Below are 23,528 nucleotides of genomic sequence, written 5' to 3'. Positions count from 1 at the left end.
ACATTTCAGTTAGACATCCAGACGCTTTTGGGCATGGATTACTCCACTCTCAGGGAAGCTGTAGCACCCTACTTTCTGTGCAGGAGGAGAGAAGAAGAATCGGGGTCTGTGAAAAGTTGGTCATGGGTGAAGGGAAGAGGAAAGTGCATTTATTGCAGGTGCATGAATCACTCCATATCCTCTTTTAACAATAATGAACCTGCTGGCTCACTACTGGGTACTATATTAATCTCTAATGCAACATCTAGCTTGTAGAGGGCTCCATAATCCCACCAAGATAGGGAACAGAACTACCACCAGAGGTCACACGAAGGCAGAGGGCGCATGGGTGCTGGAGCAATAGGCTGGAGGCAGCAGCCTGAAATCTGATTGCAAAGAGAGGGCCAAGCAGATTGGCAGCTGTGATGAAAGGCTGCAAAACAGCCTGTTTCTGGCAAGAAGGCAAGCAGTAGCTTTGACAGGTGACTGTTTGGGAGTGACTTGCAAAGTGGGGGTCCACATGGACAGGTCCAAACAAGACAGATGAAAGGACTGGGCTCTTGCTGGCAGACCTACAGGTCATTGAACAATTGCCTTCAGGAGAGGGCTGCTGTGGGTGAGTATTTCTGTCAGTAGACTAGAGGAGCCCCACTTTCATAGAATCATAGAAACATACAGCTGGAAGCACCTTCTGAGGTAATCTAGTCCAGGGGTTCTCAAACTTCATTGGACTGCGACCCCCTTCTGACAACAAAAATTACTATATGACCATAGAAGGGGGACCAAAGCCTGAGCCCTGCCATCCTGAGCAGGGGATTGGGGGGGCCAAAGCTCAAGGGCTTCAGCCCCAGGCAGGAGGGGAGGGGCACATAATCTGAGCCCTGCCACTCAGGGCTAAAACCAAAGCCTGAGCCCCACCACACAAGGAGGCTTGGGCTTTGGCCCTGGTCCCCAGCAAATTTAACACCGGCCCTGGTGACCCCATTAAAATGGGGTCACAACCCACTTTGCAGTCCCAACTCACAGTTTGAGAACCGCTGATCTAGTCCATCCCCTGCACTGAGGCAGTACCTATAAACCTAGACATCCCTGACAGGTGTTTGTCCAACCTGTTCTTAAAAACTTCAAGAGACAGGGATTCTACCTCCCTAGGAAGTATATTTCAGAGCTTAATTGCTTTTTAGTTATAAAAGTTTTTCCTAATATCTAACCTAAATCTCCTTTGCTGCAGATTAAGCCCATTACTTCTCGTCCTACCTTCAGTGGATATGGAAAACAACAGACCATCATCTTCTTTATAACACCCCTTAACATATTTGAAGACTGGCAGCAGGTCCACCCTCAATCTTTTTTAATCAACACTAAACATACCCAGGTTTTTTTAGCCTTTCCTCATAGGTCATGTTTTCTAAACCTTTTATTATTTTTGTTGCTCTCCTCTGAAGTCTCTCAATTTGTCCACATCTTTCTTAAAGTATGGTTTCCAAAAACTGGATGCAATACGTCAGCTGAGGCCTCCCTACTGCCACGTAGAGAGGAAAAATTACCTCTCGTGTCCGTGCCTTAAATACAACACTCCTGTTAATACAGTCCAGAATATTAGCCTTTTTGCACCTGCATCATTTTGCTTCATATTCAATTTGTGACCAATATAACCCCCAGATCCTTTTCAGCAGTATTACCACCTAGCCAGTTATTCCCCATTTTGTATTTGTGCACTTGATTTTTTCTTCCTATTTGCAGTAATTGGTACTTGTCTTCATTGAATTTCATCTTGTTATTTTGAGTTCAATTCTATCAAGGTGCTTTTGATTTCTAATCCTATCCTCCAAAATGCTTGTAGCCCCTCCTAGCTTGATGGCATACTCTCCATTCTATTATCCAAGTCATTAATGAAAATACTGAACAGTGTAGTACTGGACCCAAGACAGACCCCTGTGGGATCCCACGTCCTCCTAGTTTGACAACGAACCATTGATAATTACTCTTTAAGTACAGTTTTTTAACCATTTGTTCATCCTTTAGAGGAATTTCATCTAGATTAAACACATAAAGAAGGAATGCAAATAGATCTAGAGTACAATTCTACCCCTGCAAAGGAAAATATTGCCAACATCTGCTGAGATATGAAGTCAGATATAAATCCTCAGCCCCCACCTGCACAAAATTGCAGTAAACCATCACCTACTTCAGCAAAGCACTTATGTACCCGCTCAACTTTAAGCACTGAATTATTCCATTGATGTCAACAAGACTATTCACAGGTTCATAACTGAATCTAAGCTCCAACTACCAGATAATCAAATTAGAACAGAAGTATTCCAGTGCGATATCCTTCTGATAAGAACAAGTGGGGGACCATGTATATCATGTAATAGTTCTGTATAACAGGTTTTTCAGTAACACTACTTACAATGGTTTCAGAGTAGCAGCCGTGTTGGTCTGTATTCGCAAAAAGAAAAGGAGTACTTGTGGCACCTTAGAGACTAACCAATTTATTTGAGCATAAGCTTTCGTGAGCTAAAGCTCAATTCATCGGATGCATTCATTTTTTTTTCTCTCTGTACTGAATGCATCCGATGAAGTGAGCTGTAGCTCATGAAAGCTTATGCTCAAATAAATTGGTTAGTCTCTAGGGTGCCACAAGTCCTCCTTTTCTTTTTACTACTTACAATGAATAATAAATTACTAGGCTCTCACCATTTCAAATTGTATTGGCGGAGGCAGTGAATGAAAATAAATTAAGCCCAATTTTCATGTCAGCACTGAACACAAAGTTTGTTTGTCTAATAAATTGAAAATGCAGGAATCAAAGCAATCTAAGGTCATTTTGTGTATTTAATAATATCTCTGATATTGCCATCAGAGGTTGTGCAATAATGCAATGTCAATATATATGAGAACTTGGTTCATGAATCTGAGGTTATTCACAGTAGCAGATCGCATTGACTTCAGTGGAACTACTCCATTGTTTAGTGCTAAACATGTTTAAGTGTCTGCATGATCAGGGCCTTACCTTATCTTCCCCCCCACCAAAATAACCACACACCTCAGAGAGAAAAGCTTTCATCTTTCGCAACTTCCTCTGATGGAGGAGACACTACAGCAGTAAAATATCAAGATGATGTCCCCAATTCAGTAAAGCACTTAAAAGGACCTAAGCTTACAAGTTAAGCACATATTTAAGTGCTTTTCTGAATCAAGGCATCTGAACAAAATAGCAATACAAAATACCCTGGGGACATATTCCTCCTTCTAGGAGTCCTGGAAGTCCTAAACGTGTAGGAAACCCTCACAACCTAAATATAGGAAGGGTGGTAGCACCACCTATTTTTAAGGTTGCCTGACATTTACCATTATAAGATCTATAACTTTGCCAAACGTTAACCATTTGGGTTGTACTTTTGCATGCCAGGTGTCTGCCACATGCTAATAATTTCTGCAAAATTTCAGACAAATTAGTTCAGCCATTTCTGAGAATTAGACTAGGAGAAATAATTTTGCTTGCCCCTATTAAAAAATTCTGGCAACCATTTCTTTAAATAGTGCTAGTGTCCTCAGGCTTGAAGCAGAGACTTGAAATTTGGCCGGGGACTGGCCTGTGTGTCTTTGTGCCTTTTGCCATCCCCATGAAAATCTGTCCCAATTTAGCCAAATAATAAACCTTTGGATAATCTCAGTTTGTGCAAGCTAAACAGAGACTTCTTAGATTTTAGCAGATAAACATCTCCATATATTCCATTCTCAATGAACATGCGTTAGCCTTTCACAGCTTCTGGTGCAGACCAGACTGTGCATGCACCATTCCCTCACAGCTTGTACATACTAGTGCTTACCTCACCATAATTTAGGTCACTCAGGGGTGTGGAAAAGCCAGTTACATAAATTACACCGACCTAAGCACTGGTGTGGACAGTGGTATGTCAGCAGGAGATGCTCTCCCATTGCCATAGCTACTGCTGCTTGGAGAGGTGGAGTAATTATGCCAGTGGGAGAGCTCTCTTCCGTTGGCATAGAGTGTATTCACTAGCAGCTACATCGGTACAGCTGTGCCACTGTAGCCATTCTAGTATGGACTAGCCCTCAGGATAACTAAGAACATTCCCTCTAGCTGAGGGCTACGGGGCAAAGCAAGATTTTCCCTGTAGTTCCTGCTCCAGGCTGGGATGGGACTGCCAGCAGAACTGAGAGCAGAGAAACTGGCTCTCCTGTGCTCTCAGTGACTCTCTCGCTGATGCTCAGGCCACACTGCGGAAGCTGCCCGATTTAAATGCAGAGGGGATGAGAGCCAGCCTGGGGGGAAAGAAAGGAGTAGAATGGGAGAAGGAGTACAGTCAGATTGGGACTAACGTGAGGAGGGACACTGCGACTTGGATCTGGGGTGATGGAAAGGAGGTTGGGATTGGGATGAGGACCCAGGTTTGGGTAAGAGACAGGACTGGGACAGAGTCACAGTGGAGGGGATAGGGCAGAAGCACAAAGGGTCTGACACCATTAGAGCACTCTCCCCCCCCAGAGCCTGGAATGGACCTGAAGATTCCCGAGTCTCACCATTCCTCTTCTGTGACGAAATATCTGTGAAAGCCCCTGGCAAAATGTCTCTCTCATCCACCACTAATGCTGGTCTTCAGATGACGACAATCTATTTATTTCTTTCAGTTACTCTGTTAGCTCAAGGGGTGGGGGATCAAAATGTTCCAACCCTGTTGATGATCCATGTGGGTATCAATATAATGCCACATGATGGAATTTCTATTTTTTCCAGTTTCTTTTTTAAAAAGCTAGGAAATTATACACACAACCTAGAAGAACATTATAAAGGATGCAAAGCAAAGCACTCAAAAAGAAAGATCATCTGTGCATGTTCTCTAAGGTGCTCTGATTTTTTTTAAGACCCTTTACATGTGAAAACTAATTTCCACCTTTGATTTAACAGAGTTTCCAGTCCTTTTATATTAATAAAGTCTTCAAAATTAACATCTACGGCTGAAAGTGTAGATATTTCCACTCACAACTTATTCACAAACATAGCCACCGAAGCCAGTCTTCAGGTTCACCAAAGCCCACAGCTAGAGGTCCCCAATCTGGGGAGATTCTCTGAAAGATCCGCATCTGGGAATTATACACATCTCTAACTGCTGTCTGTAATGCTAGGACCCCCACAAGCTCCCTCCTAACCTCAAGATGACAGCCTATGCTGACCTGCAAATGTGGACTATGACCATGATAAGACAGCCACCCAACTGCAGGCACCCATCAAAGGCTGGCACAAGAAAGGATCAGACCCTGGAAGCATGCGCATACACCCACTTAATAGCATCAATCCCCTAACAGCAGGTAGGAAAAGAGAAGGCCATCTGGGGAGCAGGGAAAGAAGGGACCTGGCCTCCCACTCACCCTGAAGAGTGGCAGTAGCAGCCTCCCATGCACGGAGGAAACATGGAGCCAGATAAAAGAGAATCTTCTCCCCCACCAGCAAAAACTCCTTTTTTTTACGGGTAGGAATGAGGAAAGGAGATGCCTTAGGAAGCAAGAAAGGGAATCCCAGTGAGGACAGAAGCCGGTACTATGGGTATCACCAGTTGAGAGTAAGAAAAGATCTCAAATGGAAGAGAAGATACAAGAAGGATTTGGGGGGATCCAGAGAAGAGAGAACAGAATACAAGGGAGAGAGATGAAAATGTAAAGAGGGAGAAAAAGAAAGGGAAATAAGATCATGTAACATGAGAGAGAGCAAGGTGCGAGCTAGGGGACAGTTAGGCAGACGAATACTAGAGCCAGTATGAAAGGGAAGGAATGCAAGGAAAGGATATGTTGCTTCGTGTAAAGAGATGGAGAAGAGGAGGGGAAAGAAAACTAAACAGAAAGGAGAAATACAGAAAAATGTTGCTAAGATAGACACAATGTATTAGATATATAAGAAGTGCAATAACAACAAAAAGACAAGACACACAACATTTAGGTTAATGAATTTTACGTATTCTCCCTGCAGACATCTCACACTGCATCTTTGTACATTTGGGGAAAGGGATAGCTTTCTTTTAAATACTTATTTTACATCATCCTAGCTGGCTCAGTAATTGGAGGCAGTGACCAGTTATCTGTATTTATATGTGAATAAGTTTCTAGTGTATACAAACAACTATCTGGCAGATGGGGAGCTTAACAGCTATTTACAGAAGTGTCCTTGGAAAAATATTTTTCCATGTTGACAAATAGGTGTAGGGTTGTTGATAAATGAGGCACATTCCCAATCCTGATATTTGTTTAGAGTATAGTAGAGTATGACAAAATTCATATTCAAGAAGAATAGTTTTGAAAAAATGTTAGGAGAAAATACTTTGTTCAAAGTAAAAAGGGGAGAGTTCCAAACTAGAGTAATGGGGGAGCTGTTCATGGTAGCTCCCATCTGGCAGACCAGGGTGGTGCTCTGACATGTAGGAAGAATGGGTTGCGGGCTGGAAAGAGGACCTGAAAATAAATAGAAGGGAGGTACACCCCTTCTATTGTATATACGGTGGAACAGTCAGAATAGCTCAATCCAGAAGAGTAAATTGAAGGTTCAAATGAACCCTGCACAGAAAGGAAAGCGCTGCTCAAAGAATTAAAGGAGCAGCAGGAGAAAAGTTACCATAAGTAGCTGTTTCAGTTGAACTGCAATGAAGTTCCATTAAGATTCTCAAAAGAGCATTTCCATGCTTAAAGAAAAGGAGTACTTGTGGCACCTTAGAGACTAAAAAATTTATTTGAGCATAAGCTTTCGTGAGCTACAGCTCACTTCATCGGATGCTTGTATGTTCCTTCCAACCTCCAGTAATCTCATGAAATTCCCATGAGATCCATCCCATGGAAAATCTGGGAAGTAGACATTTGTTGAAGTCAGTGCAAGGTAGAAAAAACCAGAATTATTGTGCTCAGATCAGATGGGCAGCTGATCACTCAGGGCTACATTCTCACACACTTACTAATATTGAGTAGTACTTTGGAAGTAGCTGTCATTGAAATCAATGGAGCTGCTCATAGAATAAGGCACTGCTCAATGTGAGTAATGATGGGAGAATTTAATACTTGGAGGAAAAAGCACCATGAAGTTGGGAAATGATGGAATATCCCTTCTTCTGTGCTTAACTGACCCACTGCAAATCTATTTGACCAAAATAGACAACAGTTATCTCTGATATAGGGGATCCAGTCTGGCAAGAGAGCCACAATTCTAGGGTGATGCCAGAATTAGACACGCGCTATTAATGACTTATTTGGCAACTCTAAAAGAAGTGGTATACAGTAACGTATCAGAAGACCTGTCACTGTAAAACTACAACTACAGCAACTTCAGTACCCTAGTGTTCCCTAAGGCGCTCAAGATTATTGTACAACCAGCTCAGAAAGGATCAGATCAGTTATTATAGCTTCAACACCAAACTGAGACCAGATTATGAAAGGGTATAGAGACTAAGAAAGCCATAATAAAGGCTATAAATTTACGACTGCAACTGCATACTTACAGGGAAAATACATGCTCAGTCTTATCTGCAGCAGATTTTCAAGGCACAGTACGTAGAAAAAGGATGGAGACAATTTTTAATAACATTTGACCAGAGCTGTTCAGCAACCCAGAGAAAGCCTTTTGGATTGTTTAATTTGCTGGAAGGAGCTGCTGCAGCAGCATATTATGTCTGTATCTGACCAAGCCAATGTTTACAGGCAATAATGACAAGGCTATGCAGTGATAATACTGAGGCTGAAATGAGGCAATATTTGGAAGGTCCCAGAGGATGAACCTTGCTTGAGGATATGAGCCTTACCTATTGTAATGAGATGGGTCAACAACCAAAGGGGATTCTCTGGGGCAGAGCCTTTCCAGCAGATTGAAGCAGCCAGCCAGAGCAATCCCAAGGCAGCCAGAAAACACAAAGCATAAACAGGCAAGAAGGAATGTCTAACGTTTCAGAAACTAGAGAGCAGCAGCCGTGTTACCACATCAGGTGATGTCATTGGTAAAGATGGTCCAGTACCAAGGATCTGCTGAGACTGGATTGATGGAACAACCTTGAGGTCCTGGGAAAAGACGGCATCATCACTCTATACAAGGGGGGCCCAGAAGTCATTGCAATGACCCTTCCTTCTGTGGCAGTGAAACACATTATACAGAATGAGGTACCAAAACAGGAGTTGGGAAATGAGAACTCTGAGTGGATCTCTGGATTACCATTGGATTGACCAGTGCAGCTGCGGCTGTCTAGTACTGTATGGATGATATACAGACCTATTTTTAGATGGCATCCTGATGTAGAGCAAGGGTTTTAAGCAGTACATGGAAAATATTTTTAAAAAGTACTTGAGAGATTGCAAGACTAGGGGGTACAATTAAAAATGGTCAGCATGACCACCTCAAAAAAAGAGAAATCTGGTAGCTGGGAAGGTTAATTTCAAGAGAAGGGTATGGAGCTGACACTTGAGATATGGCCATCACCATTCAAAGTCTGAACACAAGAGATCAGAAATATTCCATGAGATACAAAAAGCTAACAGATTTCCTGAGATACTATTAAGGGTTCATTAGGTACTTCTCCAGTTGCTAAATCCTTACTGGGACCATTTTTAAAAGGACCTAATGAACAGAGGAACAAGAAACTTTCCACTTGCTTCCTGCCCAGAAAGCCACCAGGAGGCATTGGAAATGCAGATGAACAGTTTTTCTACCCCATTTGTGACCCAGTCAGAATTCAGCCAAACATTCATTTTAATCATGGTGTTAGCTAACGGGCTAGGGATGTTATTGTATCAGCAGTATGAGGATAAATTGCACATAATAGCCTTTGGGTCACAAACATTGATCCAGGTAGGAATTGTACTGCCACGTGCATTCCAGGAAATCAGAATTCCCTGCTTTGAAGCAGATTCTTACTGAATGGTTTAGGCTCTATCTGTACTGTGCTCCACACTTTTCTGCCTATATTGAAAGGCAATGACCATGACAAAGCTAAATGCCTCACGCTACTGATGGGTATCAGATTAAAAGATTCCAATTTCATCATAAGCCTGGGAAAACTCAACATTGATGCAGGTTCTTTCCCTATATATGGATAGCCTATACTTGGGGTTAGTACAATGGCCATGGATGACCAGTAGACAATCCCATCTTGAGGAGAAAGTATACCAGATCCTTATTCCAGATACATCCAGACAGCAATGGGAGATGATCCCCTCCCTGACACCCTTCTTTCAGCCAAGAGGTGCTCAAAGTAACACAGAGCAAGAAACCCTACAGAACACTAAATCCTCACTGAGATGAGTAACTGAATGGAAAGGCAGAAAGCAAGCACTTATTGGACACAAACAGCAGCCGACTCCAGCTGTGAGACTCTTGATACAAGAATGAATCTGATTTAAGATTGAGGAAGAATTCAAACCTCATCCTCCCCCAAAAAACAAACAAAACATCCATGATGTGCTACCAGAACTCTATAAACTTTTGCGTGGCAGTGGATAGGTCCATCTTGGGAATGAATGTGTGTGCTCTTTGAGGCAGGAACTGTCTCATGCACCTGTTTGTACAATGCCTAGTACAATGGAGCTCCAATGTTGGTTGGGGCCTCAAAGTTTCTACTGTGACATGATAAATAAAATTCCATTCAGCATAAGAGCTATTCTATTAGCCACAAATGAAGAACTAGAGTATATTAGCAATGTGTCAGTTATTTAATAGGGAAAAATTCAGAAAAAGCCCCCCCTTGCAGAATATTACCAACACTATCCTCTGCTAGCTCATCTGCACTGACATTTATACATTAGAGAGGAGGACTACAAGTACATTGTAGTGTATAATAAATCACACTCAGGTCTGTCCAACAACCAATCAGGTACAACAGCAGCTGACTGACTATTCAGAGACTATTCAGAGTTTTTTGTTATTTCCCTTGGCGGTATGAAGCCACTGTAGCACAGCATGGTTGGTTTGCAGGTGGAAATGCTGTCCCCAGACGTATCGGTGTAGCTTTCCCAGAGCGTACACAATGGAGTTACATTCCTTTTCGGTGATTGACCAGTGGCTTTCCCTCTCAGACAATTTTTTGCTGAGAAACATGAAAGGATGGAATTCTTGATCCAGTCCTTCCTGCATTAAAACTGCTCCCACACCACGGTCGGATGCATCTGTGGTTACTAGGAAAGGTTTGTCAAAGTCTGGGGCCCTAAGCACAGGGTCAGACATGAGTGTCGATTTAAGCTGGTTAAAGGCCTTCTGACACTCTTCAGTACACTGAACTGCATTTGGCTGTTTCTTTTTGGTTAGGTCTGTCAGTGGAGCGGCGATTTGGCTGTAGTGCGGTACAAATCACCTGTAATATCCGGCCAAGCCTAAGAAGGATTGGACCTGTTTCTTTGACTTTGGAACAGGCCACTTTTGATTAGCATTTACTTTGGCCTGTAGGAGATTGATAGTTCCTTGACCCACCTGGTGTCCAAGATAAGTCACTCTGTTTAGGCCTAATTGACACTTCTTAGGCTTAACAGTTAGTCATGCCTCCCTTATGCACTCAAAGACTTTTTGTAGATGCTCCAGGTGTTCTGCCCATGAATCAGAAAAGATGGCCACATCATCAAGGTAGGTGACTGTAGATTCTCCCAATCTTGCTAGGAGACTATCTACAAGTTTTTGGAAAGTGGCGGGTGCATTTCGCAGCCCAAAAGGGAGCACATTAAATTCATACAGCCCTACATGGGTGATGAAGGCTGACCTTTCCTTTGCGGATTCATCCAGCGGTACTTGCCAGTACCCCTTGGTTAAGTCTAAGGTAGAGATGAACTGGGCACGTCCCAGTTTCTCCAATAGCTCATCTGTGCGTGGCATTGGATAGTTGTCTGGGAGAGTTAAAGCATTTAGCTTATGGTAGTCCACACAAAAGCGTATCTCCCCATCCAGTTTGGGAACTATAACCAATGGAGATGTCCATGCACTGTTAAAGGGGCATATTACACCTATCTGTAGGATGTCCTGGCTCTCTCATTCTATAGCAGTTTTGGCTTGAGGAGACATCCGGTAAGGTTGGGTTCTAATTGGGCGAGCATTACCTATGTCATGGAGTGGTATGCCCTTTTGGTCCATCCTGGGGTGGCTGAAAACATCGGTGTGAAGATAGCGCACAGCTCCTTGATCTGCTGTCGCTGCATACGTCCAAGGGTCATGGAGAGGTTCACCTCTTCCACGCCACAGCACTGTTTCCTTCATAGTAGATACCTTCAGGCCACTCAGCATCATTTCCTCCCTGGGCTGTAAACTGACAAACCTTTAATTCGCTGGAATAAAAGGGCTTCAGAGAATTAACATGGTACACTTTAGGCTTTAGGGTTGAGGTGGGGGATGCTATGAGATAGTTAACTGCTCCCAGGTGCTCTTGGACCGTAAATGGCCCTTCCCATGATGCTTCCATCTTATGAGCCTGGGGGGGCCTTCAAGATCATGACCTGGTCCCCTACTTTGAAGGAATGCTCTCTGGCATGTTTATCATATCAGGCCTTTTGCTCTTCCTGAGCATCTGTTAGGTTTTCTCTAGCAAGGGCTGAAGAGTCTTGGAGGGTGTTTTGTAGGTTGTTTACAAAGTCCAGAATGTTAGTTCCTGGAGAATGCGTCAACCTCTCCCATTGCTGCTTCACCAACTGTAATGGCTCCTTAACCTCGTGGCCACACACAAGTTCAAATGGTGAAAACCCTAAACTGGGATGTGGTACAGCTCTGTAGGCAAAGAGCAACTGCTGCAACACTAGGTCCCAATCATTGGAGTGCTCATTTATGAATTTAGGTATCATGGCCCCCAAAGTCCCATTAAACTTCTCCACCAGGCCATTTGTTTGATGGTGGTAAGGGGTGGCAACCAAGTGGTTCACCCCATGAGCTTCCCAAAGGCTTTTCATGGTTCCTGCCAGGAAATTAGTTCCCGAATCTGTAAGGATGTCAGAGGGCCAACCTACCCTGGCAAAAATGTCTGTTAATGCCTGGCACACACTTTTAGCCCTGGTGTGCTTAGAGTTACTGCTTCCAGCCATCACATGGCAAAATCCACGGAAGTCAGTATGTACTGCTTTCCTCTGGGTGTCTTTTTCCCAGAATATCCACAGCTACTCGCTGAAATGGAACCTCAATGATGGGGAGTGGCTGGAGAGGGGCTTTGACCTGGTCTTGGGGTTTTCCCACTCTTTGGCATACCTCACAATACCGGACATAGGTAGAAATGTCCTTGCCCATTCCCTCCCAGTGGAAGGACTTCCCCAAATGGTCTTTGGTCTTGTTCACCGCAGCAGGCCACTAGGATGATCGTGGGCTAAGCTCAAGAACTTGACCCGGTACTTAGTTGGAAGTACCAACTGTCTTTGAGGATGCCAGTCTTCCTGGTGCCCACCCAAAAGAGTTTCCTTGTATAAAAGTCCTCTTTCTACAACAAACCGGATCGATCAGAAGAGCTGAGTGGTGTTGCGTTGTTCTGTGCTGCCGTCCAAGCTCCATGGAGGCTTTCATCTGCTTCCTGCTCGGCCTGGAACTGTTCTCTTGATGCTGGAGACATCAGTTCCTCACTGGGTTGTGGACTTGGGCTTGGTCCCCCTGGAAGCGATGCAGGTGATGCGGGTGTTTCTGTTGACTGTGAACCACTCTCTGCTGGTGCACTATGTTGTGTTTCAGGCTCCGGTTGAGCCTCTTGCGCTGGTTTAGCTGCTGCTGTCAGTGCAAGCTTGGGGGTGCCCTCTGATGTTGGAGTTGCTGATGGGGTTGCAAGCTCTGGATTCAGTGCTGGCAATGGTTCTGGTGCTGGTTGCTCCACCAGGTCCAGTTCTGGGACTGGATCTGGCTGGGTCTCTGCAACTGGATCCACTACTGCTGTTGCAGACGTTGGCATGGGGTCCAATTCCACCACCTCAGTCTGGGTCTCTGGTAACACAGACTGGGCTCTTGTAGAAGGCTCAGGAACAGAGCTATGTGTGAAGGCTTGCTTAGCCTGGCTGTGGGTGACCATTCCCACCCGCTTGGCTAGCTTCACATGGTTGGCCAAGTCTTCCTCCAGCAGCATGGGAATGGGATAATCGTCATAGACTGCAAAAGTCCACATTCCTGACCAGTGGATAGGCAACTTGGCTGTAGAAAAGTCAAAAGAGTTTGACTTGAAGGGTTGCATAGTCACTTGGGTCTCTGGGTTGATGAATTTGAGGTCCACTAGAGATTGGTGGATAGCTGACGCTTGTGCTCCAGTGTCCCTCCACACGATAACCTTCTTCCCGCCCACACTCAAAGTTTTGCTTCACTCTGAGGATATCTGGGAGGCGTCTGGGCCTGAGGACCTCTGGTGTGACCCCGGTGCAATGAACTGCAATCTGTTGGGGTTCTTGGGGCAGTTGGCCTTTACATACCCCAGCTCATTACATTTAAAACATCGCCAGCTGACTGGTCACTGGGGCGAGGTGGGTTGCTGGAGAATGGTATGGTCGGACAATAAGGTGTCTGGGATTTTCCTTGGGATGTAGTTGGGGCCTTGGGCTGCCCCTGGTGGTAGGATGTGGTCTCGGGGTGTCCCTTCTGGTATCCACCCAAACTGCGACCATGGTTGTTCCTCTCTGCTACCTCCACCTGTTTTGTTCCAATTTGCCCCACCTCTCTGAAATTCTGGGACTATTCATACTGATCAGCATAAGAAGCAAGACTTTCTGATGAGTCCATTTTCTTATCCCGCAAACACTGTTTTACATCATCATTGGTCATAGTCAGGAACTGCTCCTGGACAACCAAATCACACATTCCTTCAGAGCTAGTTACACCCCTTCCTTTGACCCATTTATCTAACAGATCCTTCATCTGGTTTACATAAGCCACATTACTTAGTCCAGCCCCTCTCTTAAGGGCTCTAAATTTCACTCTATAAGTTTCAGGTGTAATTTGAAATCGCTTCAAAACCAAATCATTGAATTTAACATAGTCAGAAGCATCCTCAATAGGCGTCTTGTTGAATATGTCCAGAGCTCTTCCAGTCAATTTTTCTACCAGTGTGGTCATCTTGTGATCTTCAGGAATTGCATAGAAGGTGCACAGTCTCTAAAAGGTGATGAAATATTCAGCAATATCACTGGATTCATCATACTGTGGACACACTCATTCCCATTTGTGGATTTTTGGGGAGGTGGTGCCAACTGCTGAAGGGCTTTGTCCTTTTAACTTCATCACCTCCAGTTCATGCTTCCTCTCTCTCTTTCCCTCTCTTCCTGAGCATGCTGCCTCTCTTTTTCCTTCTCCTTCCTAGCAGCTTTTTCGCTGGCCACTTGTGCATCAATCTCCATCTGTTTTAATTCCAGTTGTCTTTCATGTTCCTTCTTTCTTTCTTCAGCTTCCAATTTGGTTAAATCTAGTTTCTTTTGGACATCACTTTCCATCATCCTAGCCTCCCTCCGCTTAGCCTAGCCTAACCCGAGAGCTAGAAAGAAAAAAAACACCTAGCTTATGAATTCCCTTGCTGTAGCTTAACTACTCTGCCCTGAGGCAGAGAAGAAACAAACAAACAAAAAAAGTGTCCTTTAAAAAAAAATCCTCCCTGACTTCAAGCAATCAAAAGAAAAAATATTTTCTTTTTAAAATCCTAAGGTCTGTGCTTCATGTTCAAAATTATCCCACTGTGCCACCACCATGTCAAGGTTCCCTCCCCACTCTGAACTCTAGGGTTAAGATGTGGGGACCCACATGAAAGACCCCCTAAGCTTATTTCTACCATCTTAGGTTAAAAACTTCCCCAAGGCACAAATCCTTCCTTGTCCTTGGATGAGTACTGCTGCCACCACCAAGTGAGTTAGACAAAGATTCAGGAAAAGGACCACTTGGAGCTCCTGTTTCCCAAAAATATTCCCCCAAGCCCCTTCATCCCCTTTCCTGGGGAAGCTTGAGAATAATCTACCAACCAGATAGGTAAACAAGGTGAGCACAGACCAGACCTTGGGTTTTTAGGACACTAAAACCCAATCAGATTCTTAAAAAACAGAACTTTATTATAAGGAGAAAAAGTAAAAGCACCACCTCTGTAAAATCAGGATGGAAGGTAATTTTACAGGGTAATAACACTTAAAACACAGAGGATTCCCCCCTAGGCAAAACTTCAACGTTACAAAAAACAGGGATAAACCTCCCTCTTAGCACAGGGAAAATTCACAGGCTAAAACAAAAGATAATCTAACGCATTCCCTGCTATTACTTAGTATTTCTGGAATATTAGATGTATCATTTCAGTAGGAGCTGGATTATTTGCTTGGTCTCTCTCTTTGTCTTGGAGAGAACACACACAGAACACAAAACAAAGCCTTTCCCCTCCCGCCCCAGATTTGAAAGTATCTTCCCCATTGGTCCTTCTGGTCAGGTGCCAACTAGGTTAATTGAACTGATTAACCCCTTACAGGTAAGGGGATTCTGTACCTCTGGCCAAGAGGGATTTTATTTTACTGCATACATAAAGGTTGTTACCCTTCCCTTTATATTTATCACTCACACACACAAACAGAGGATATATGTTTAAAGCCATTTTAAAATGTTGAAAGTCACATTTCTATAGAAAGGGAGTGGCTTCGGACCATAGAAGAATAAGGCCATAGTTCAGGTACTTATGAGTATTAACATATTAATAATATTTAATATTTGGACCGTAGAAGTATATTTTAAACACCTTAACCTGGGTAGTTTGTTCAAAGGGGATGCAAAATTGCAGGCTGGACCAGGGCATAGGAACTGCTCTTTGTGGCTCCTGTCTTCATATCTAGTAGAGCAGCAGGAGCGTGGGTGGGAGCAGAAAATGCCGAACTAGGGAGAACAAAAGAGGGGGAGAGACACAGAGGGATTGGGGGACCTTTCCCCTTTATTGGGAAAACTTGGACAGTCAGAGAAGCCCAGTCCAACCGAGGTTCATGGAAAATCAAAGTTTAGAGGAGCTCTGTGCAGACAAGAGATCCCTACCCAGAGAAATTAAGGATCAGCAGGAAAAGTTACTGTTTCAGTCTAATTGCTAAAAGGTCACTTCAGGTTCTCAAGAGAGTGTTTCTGCACCTGTAAATTTCTTCCAACCCTTTTGTTTATAGAGTAGCAACATATGCACAGATTCCAGCACAAGACACTGGGCTCCACTTTTCCTACAGCAGAAGAGACAAGTATTAACATTAAGATCCTACCTTTTTATTTTAAAATGACTGACTAGATTTTAAAAAGTAAACAAATGTCATGGCCAGATTTGTGAGTTTGTATTTTTTGTGTAGACAATGTGGGTGTCAGACCAATTGTATAAATACATAAATCAAGTATGTTTTCAATACCTCCCCTGTCCCCAAAAATGTCATTTCCATTGACTCAAAAAAAAAAAAAATCTAAGGCAGGCCCTCGGAAAAAATGTTACCGTGTACAGTGGAACCCATTTACAATATATTCAACAATTTTAGTGAACTCTATTTATGGTTTATAAATCTTGATTTGTTTCAGTTCATTACAGTATGTGAGCTGCAGTTCCGATTATGGGGAACCCCAGCTTATTGTGTAAAATTTGGTTCAATGGAGAAAGCAACTTCACTATCAGAGGGTTGCCTTGTGTTTTGTTTTGTTTTTTAGGAAGTTAAGCAATATATATATGATGGTTCTCACTGGCATATGTAACAGACACTTAGTGAGACAACATTATCTTTCAAAATGACCTCTTGTTTTCATAGGTAATAAATTTCAGTAGATCAAAAACCATTTGGAAGAACTCTGATATAAAGAGACAGAATAATTAATTGTTCCAGTTCTGGCTTTGACACTGTAGGTATTATTATTTGTCATATTTCACCTGGAGAATTATCTTTGTTATCACAGACATAACAGCATGTATCTTACAAAATAGCTTTCAGGAGTTTGGCTACTGGCAGTATTTGTCTTGTAGTAATGTATTACATAACAATCAATGCTGTTGCTCTATTTTTCTCTGTGGTTTTGATAAGTTTGACCTGAAGATGCAAAATTAATTTATTCTTGCTGAGTAGCAGACTGGGAGATAGATCTTAGCTCTGCCACTGAGTTGCTGTGTGACCTTATATTAACCTCCCTCTACCTAAGTATACTTATCTATAAAAAAAAGCATAATGATGTTCACCCACCTTATCAGGGTCCTGTGGAACTTTATTAATGAATGAGTCTCTTGATCTGTTTGCAAGAAAAAAAACTCTAGCTTCCAACAAACAGCAGTTCAGAGACACTACAGCACCAAGAGGTGGACAGTAAGAATTTATTTCGGTCAATTTAAACCCAAGACAGAAAAATATGACAACCACAAAAATGCTTTATGATGGTGCTTGAACAAACATTTTGGAAGTCCAGTGAGAATAATATGTGGTTTCAAATTTTTGTGGACTTCAGCAAAGTCATTTTTAGGTCTTTAATCTTTTTAATAGTGTAACAGTATAATAGTATACTGCACTAAACAATTTGAAAAAGTTGCAGACTGCTCTAGAAAAACATACAGATTTGGAAGGGAATTTATAACACTGCTAAGCATCTACAAGTGAAAAAAACAAAAGAAACCCCCTGCATCCTGCAGTGACTATAATATTCATTCTTGCTAACAAAAGAATGATCTCTCTGGTGAAGTACAAAAGACAAGACAGAATGTATAACATTTGAAATATTAATTTATATAATGCCTATCAAAATACCCTACACACTTAGAATGGATTGACTTAAAGACGAAAGTAAAGCCACCATTAAAGTCAGTATAAATACAATAAACCCAATGGCATGCCAAAGGCTCCTTGAAATAAAAAAATGGGCTTTAAAAATGGCTAATTCTATAGCTTTGTACAGATCAAGTAGGGAAGGTGTTCCACAGACCCAGAGATACACGCAATCACTTTATATACACATCATTTCAAGAGCCCCTCAAAGCTTTTGTTTTTTTGCAGTTACAGTCCTTGTCCTATGGAAATCAAGGACAGAACTTCCACTGACTTCAGTGGGGGCTGGATCAGGCTCTTGGTGAGGTTCCAGAAACTCAGGAAAGTTTATAGTCTCTTGATAACATCAGTAAATCAAATGTAGGATGAGCTGGACAACTGGGTTTCCTATCCGAACTGTAATCATTGTAATTCAAAGGGAGAGAGAGAACTTGTCACTTACACAAGAACAAGAGGACACTCAATGAAAATGAAAGGTAGCAAATTCAAAACCAACAAGAGAAAATATTTTTGTCATATGATACACAATGTGCTGTGGAACTCATTATCCCAAGATATCATTGAGCCCAAAAAGCTTATGAGCATGAAATAAAAAGCCTTGGATACCTACATGGATAACAAGATCATGCAGAGCTATAATAGCCATATGTAAAAAGGGGCTTTGGAATATATATAAACCTGGACTCTTCAAGATTTATGCCAATGTCTAACTATTTGGGTTTCGGGGAAAACCTTCATGGGCAGGTTGGAGAAACAGGTTAGCCCATGACTGCCTACAGTTTTCTGCATCTTCCTCTAAAACATCTGGTATTGGTCATTGCCAGCAATGGGATACTGGAGTACATAGGCAAATGGTTCAGTACAGCATCTTATGTTACTACCTGTCTTTAACTGTGGGGAATTTTAAAGAGAAATAACAACTAGGTCATAAACTGTCTCTCCCATCACTTATTTGTGTGATATGAGAATTAGAAAGGAAGGGCTAGAGATCTATTCCCCCCTCTCCCCCGTAACCACACTCTGCAGTTCAGGGTCACTGCTTAGTACCAGCCAAAACTGTTTGGAGTGTTCCAGGCTCAGATCCCTCTCCACCAGGGTTATGATCACGTGATTTGAATAGGACCTTTTTAAACACTGAAAACTAAACACGCCCATGCGCTTCTTGGAACATTTTTGTTTAAAACCGGATTGGCTTTAATAGAAGACGATTCTCCCTGGTTTTATTTTTTAAAGCGGACTGTAGGACTCTATGTTGTTGAAGCAGAACAATTAGCAGAAGCAGCAGGGGATGCTTGCCAATAAACACCAAGATTTGAGGTTAAGCAGCTGTAAATCTACATTAATCGTTTGAGGAATTCAGCTATTTACAGAGCAAACAAATAAGAAGGGGGGGGGGGAGAAAAGAAAGAGGAGCTATCCTTACCTTCACATTGTTTCCCTTCTCCTTTATAACCTGGTTTACAGATGCATTTGTAGGATTTAGGTGTATTTTGACATATTGCATCAATGTGGCAATCGTCTGTCCCTTCGGCACATTCATCAGCATCTGTAATCACAGAATGAACACATGAGAGATATAAGAAGAGATCTCAACAGTGAGAGATCAGAAACCCCTTTACATGGGCACTCCAACTGAAGAAGTTGTTTAGTCGACTGACTTCTGAGTCTCACTATGAACAGAGGGGATTATTTTATTTGGTTATTGTTGCTGCTGTTCTTTTTTACTTGTTTAAAAATATCCCAACCTTTAATTCTCTAAAGCTAGTTTTATTCCTCCACAAAGGCTCAAAGGCTCAAAAATCCTTCACATGCATTAGGAATCAAATCAGAAGTTAGAAGGTTTGTATCTACACAGTCTGTCGTGTAGATCTACACTGGAAAAATGTACACACTAATTTCAACCAACTCTATTAGTCTGTCTAATCAAAATAAGAGATGATTTAAGTGACCGGGAAAAGGAAATTTGGATATTGCCAGAAAACATCTCTTTTAATTTAGAAAGACAGATACCAGTTTAAACAAACTACCTTAGCAGGGCAATAAGAAAAATATTTGAAGAGTCAAACTACATTAATCCTTTTTATTAAGGGGCCAAAAAAACCCACCCCAAAACAAAAAACAAAAACACACCCAACAATGAATGGGAGAGCACAGGGAACTCCAGAAATCTGTGGGGAGAAGAGTAACCTGCAGTAAATGTATACTCATTTATGTATACTCAATGTATACCCCAAAACTCATTTAAAAGAAACTGCATGTTCAACTTCTCTGAACGTTCTCCTTTCAGAGTCTTTAATGATGTGTAGACTTTTAAAACAAGGATACAAGATTCTTTTTTTTTAAAAAGTACCCCCTCCCAATGATGAGCACTAGTTTTCTCCTTAGATTTTTTAAAGGGGGGGGGGGAAATGGGTTGAGAAGAAGGGAATGTTAATGAAGTGAACATATAAAGACAAGCTAACCCTTTTCCCTGACGTTCTGCGGGTGTACATGGGAAAATTTAAAATCCAGTGACAACTACACAAACTTCCTCCTTTCTCCATCTACTGTAGTTGAATGCATGAAGTGACTGTCAGAGAAGAGGCAATGAAGTTGCCAAGGGGGAGGGAAATGACTGACCCTTTGGAAGAATGTCAGTTTCTGTGGGAGATGGGCCCTCCAAAGCCTCAGCGCTAACGGAAGAAAGTGGCCATGGGCTATTGATTGCTGTCTTAATGTCAATAAGGAAAATCCCCCTTAGTGGGAATACACTTCAAATGGATTTCCTCACAATTTAATGCAGTAGCACATCTGGGGCTCCCTAGCTAGACACACTCACCCACACACGTAGAGGGAGCCCTCTGATCAGAAGTAATATTTTACGATCTGGGTAACAGTTAAAGCACGATAAAGTGAAGCTAGGATTTATGCTTATAAAGTAACGGGAGTAGGGGCGGGGTGGGGCGGGAAGAAGGAATCCAGTGACATCCATGTGCAGTTTGTTTCATGCCAATTAGATTAACAGATCCTCAGAAAAGGTGCAGTAAAGTGAAAACAGTTGTATTGAAATCCTAACGCTAATTGTTTCAGAAATGCTCGCTCAGCCATCTCCAGTGATGAAACAAGGATCCTTCAAAGTCACCGGGGACTGGAGGGGCTATTTGGAGGGAGGCGAATAATCAGATATTGCACACATCAGAGAACTTTGCAAAGAGGGGGAATAAAGGACAGAATTGCTTTCAGGATGCACCTTCACTTTCCTTTAAGAATCTGAACCAGCCAAACAACAAGGAATCTGGATTTTTTTTTTTAAAGGAATAGGAAGAAAAAAGTTTTTTCCCCCACTCGAAAGCAGAGTATTGTGTCTCCTTGAGAAACGCAGGGCTGTAATCGGGTTCCTTCTTTCTTTCCCTTTCGTTTATTTTAGCTGCTGAGCCAGTTCAGATCTAGCTGTGATTTACGTGAATTCGCTTGGGGAGGGTGGCTGAGGGTATTTTGCTGAGATCAGGCACAGATTCAGTCAAGCACAAAAAGAAGAGAAGATTTTTTTAAAACGCCTTGGTTCATATTTTTGACTCATTAAACTGGCACCCACCTCCCGTCAAGATCAGCAAAAGTGACAGCTGGGCTCTTTATAATGCCGTCAAAAATTTAAACTGCATTGAGCCAAGGGGGACATTTCGCAGCAACCAGAAGATGCCTGGGAGTCAGGCTTGAATGCCAATGAGTCAAACGAAAAAGGCAAAATCAAATATGAGCTTTTCCCCTGCTACTAATTTCACGTTGTCTTTCTTGGGCTACAATAATTTGTACACGGGAGGCGTGCATTTTGCTTCATCAATCCCCTTACATTTTGGGAGAAGCGATTAAAAAAAAACCTCTCTCAAGTTTTTTTTTAAAAAAATCAAACTTCGAGAGCTGTATGCAGCTTTACCAACAAACCAGATAAACCCCCACTGGTTTACAGCATTTCTGTGCAGATTTTACAACGTAGCGAAGTTAATATTTCAAGGGGGGGGGGCTATTTAAAAGGTATAAGACAAGTGGAGGGTAATATCAGGTCTTTAGGTTAATGGAAAGACACGGGAAACTTTAAAATATACAATACCTAACCTTTTCCTTGCACAGAACCTAGATTTATTTGCACCACTTATCTATTTTCACAAGCACTTATGGGAAGTAACTTTAAAAAAAAAACCTTCCAAAAAGTCTCTTTGAATATAAGAGCATCAAACACAGAGAACAACTCAACCCCACAACAACTTTTAAAGCCTTTAGCAATATTAGCAGCAAAATCAAAAGAGGTCTACTCCTCCCTCCTTCCCCACACCTTTATAGAAATAAGAGGGGAGGGAGAAGAAATACAGTCCCTTCATCAGCAATTGCTTTCCACAACCCGCGTCTAAAGAAAGAGGAGTAGGTGAAAGATCTCTCTTACCTGGGACCCCATTGCCTCCCGCAAACCTGCCAGTGTAGAAGAGAGCGAAAAACAAACAAAAGTGCCATGAAAAACAAACAGTCCCCATGATAATGATATGATTCAATGCAGTTGGTGTGTTTCTTTGATAAGAGACGCGCTTGGGACTGGCAGAGGGGAGCCAGAGAAACTGACGCGCTGACAGCATCCCGCTGATTCGCAGAGGGACCCGGAGGGTAGGCGGGACGGACGGGGAGGAATTGCCAATCCCTCCTCGGGCTCTGGAGAGAGGGGAGGGGGAGGTGGAAAGGCAGAAGAGGGGAGGGAATTAAACTCTTCCCAGAGCCTTTTAGGAGAGATTTGTATTCCTCGTCCCCCCCCGTCCCCCCGTCCCCCCCCAGCCCTTCGCTCTATTCCCTCACTTGTCCTTGCTACCTTGTACTCGTTCCCACAGGTAAGAAGCACACAGGATAGGGCTGGGGGTGACTGGTTTCATTGCCACGAGTCATTTTTCAATACTAAACACTGGGGACACTCAGTGGAAAGTCCCCCCCCCTTAAATATTCAAGGATCTAATCTGACCCCTTTTCACTTAGATCTGGTGGGAGGGGGACTTTTCTTGGTGAAATAACACCCCCCCACACACACACTTCTCTTCCCCCCTCCCCGCCCTTTCGTGCTGTAGAAAGCTTCCCACATCACATCTGCTGCAAGAGTCTCAGGTACGTCGAAAGTCCTTAAGGAGCCTTAAATGTTCTTGTGGCTACTCAGCCTCTGCCCCCTCGGAGGGTTTCAGTGACTGCCTGCATTGCAAAGAAATGGCTCCTCTCAGAGTAAAGGCAGGAGGCTTTGAAGACAGACAGTCCAGCAAACCCAACAGCAGATCTCCTTGACAACCAATAAGAGGGATTCTCCCCCCGCCCCACCACCCTTCCTGGGCTCAGACTAAAAGAAAACTTTTTTTTTTTTTTTGTGTCCCCTTTGCCTTCCCCAGCCTCATCTAACTCTTAGTGTTGTCTTTTCCACTTGCCTCGGGTCATTACCAGCCACTAGATTTCCATAACATTTTAACAGAATTCTAGGGCTTTAGTACAGACAGAATAGCGAGGAAAACGATCTCGATTTGTTTGACCATCCCAACACAACTGCGAGAGTTTTCTTACCACTGTCGTTTTACAAACTAAGTCCAAACTTCAGGGATTCAGAAACTATGGATTCATGCAGCTCTGTTGCACAGAGGGAAACTGTCACTTGTCTGTTAATGCAGGTAACAAATATAGCTCCTATCTCAAGTCCCCCAAAGGTTGGAGACTCGGAGTTTGTATTTATATTCTACTCTCGACGATTTCCATGCCGTAGAAAACGTTCTCCTTCTCCCCCCACCAAAAAAAATTGATGTAGCTGGATACATTTTGTTCAGATCATATCAGTTTCACTCTCT

At 42.8% G+C, this 23,528-nt stretch overlaps 1 protein-coding gene across 1 annotated transcript in view; it reads right to left on the bottom strand.

Moving 5' to 3' along the window:
- SCUBE1 (signal peptide, CUB domain and EGF like domain containing 1) overlaps positions 1–22,295 on the bottom strand; it is a 298,416-nt gene extending 276,121 nt beyond the window's left edge. Inside the window, exons 1-2 of the mRNA XM_077807450.1 lie at positions 22,109–22,295; positions 19,115–19,237 (exon numbers count right to left, since the gene is read on the bottom strand). Of these exons, the coding sequence (XP_077663576.1) occupies positions 19,115–19,237; positions 22,109–22,295 (310 nt within the window). The remainder of the gene's footprint in view (positions 1–19,114; positions 19,238–22,108) is intronic.
- Positions 22,296–23,528: the final 1,233 nt, after the last annotated feature.

The sequence above is a fragment of the Eretmochelys imbricata genome, chromosome 1 (assembly GCF_965152235.1).
Source record: "Eretmochelys imbricata isolate rEreImb1 chromosome 1, rEreImb1.hap1, whole genome shotgun sequence".
NCBI classification, from domain to species: Eukaryota; Metazoa; Chordata; order Testudines; family Cheloniidae; genus Eretmochelys; species Eretmochelys imbricata.
The sequence above is the reverse complement of the archived record's forward strand: the minus strand, read 5'-3'. Positions and strand labels throughout refer to the sequence as shown.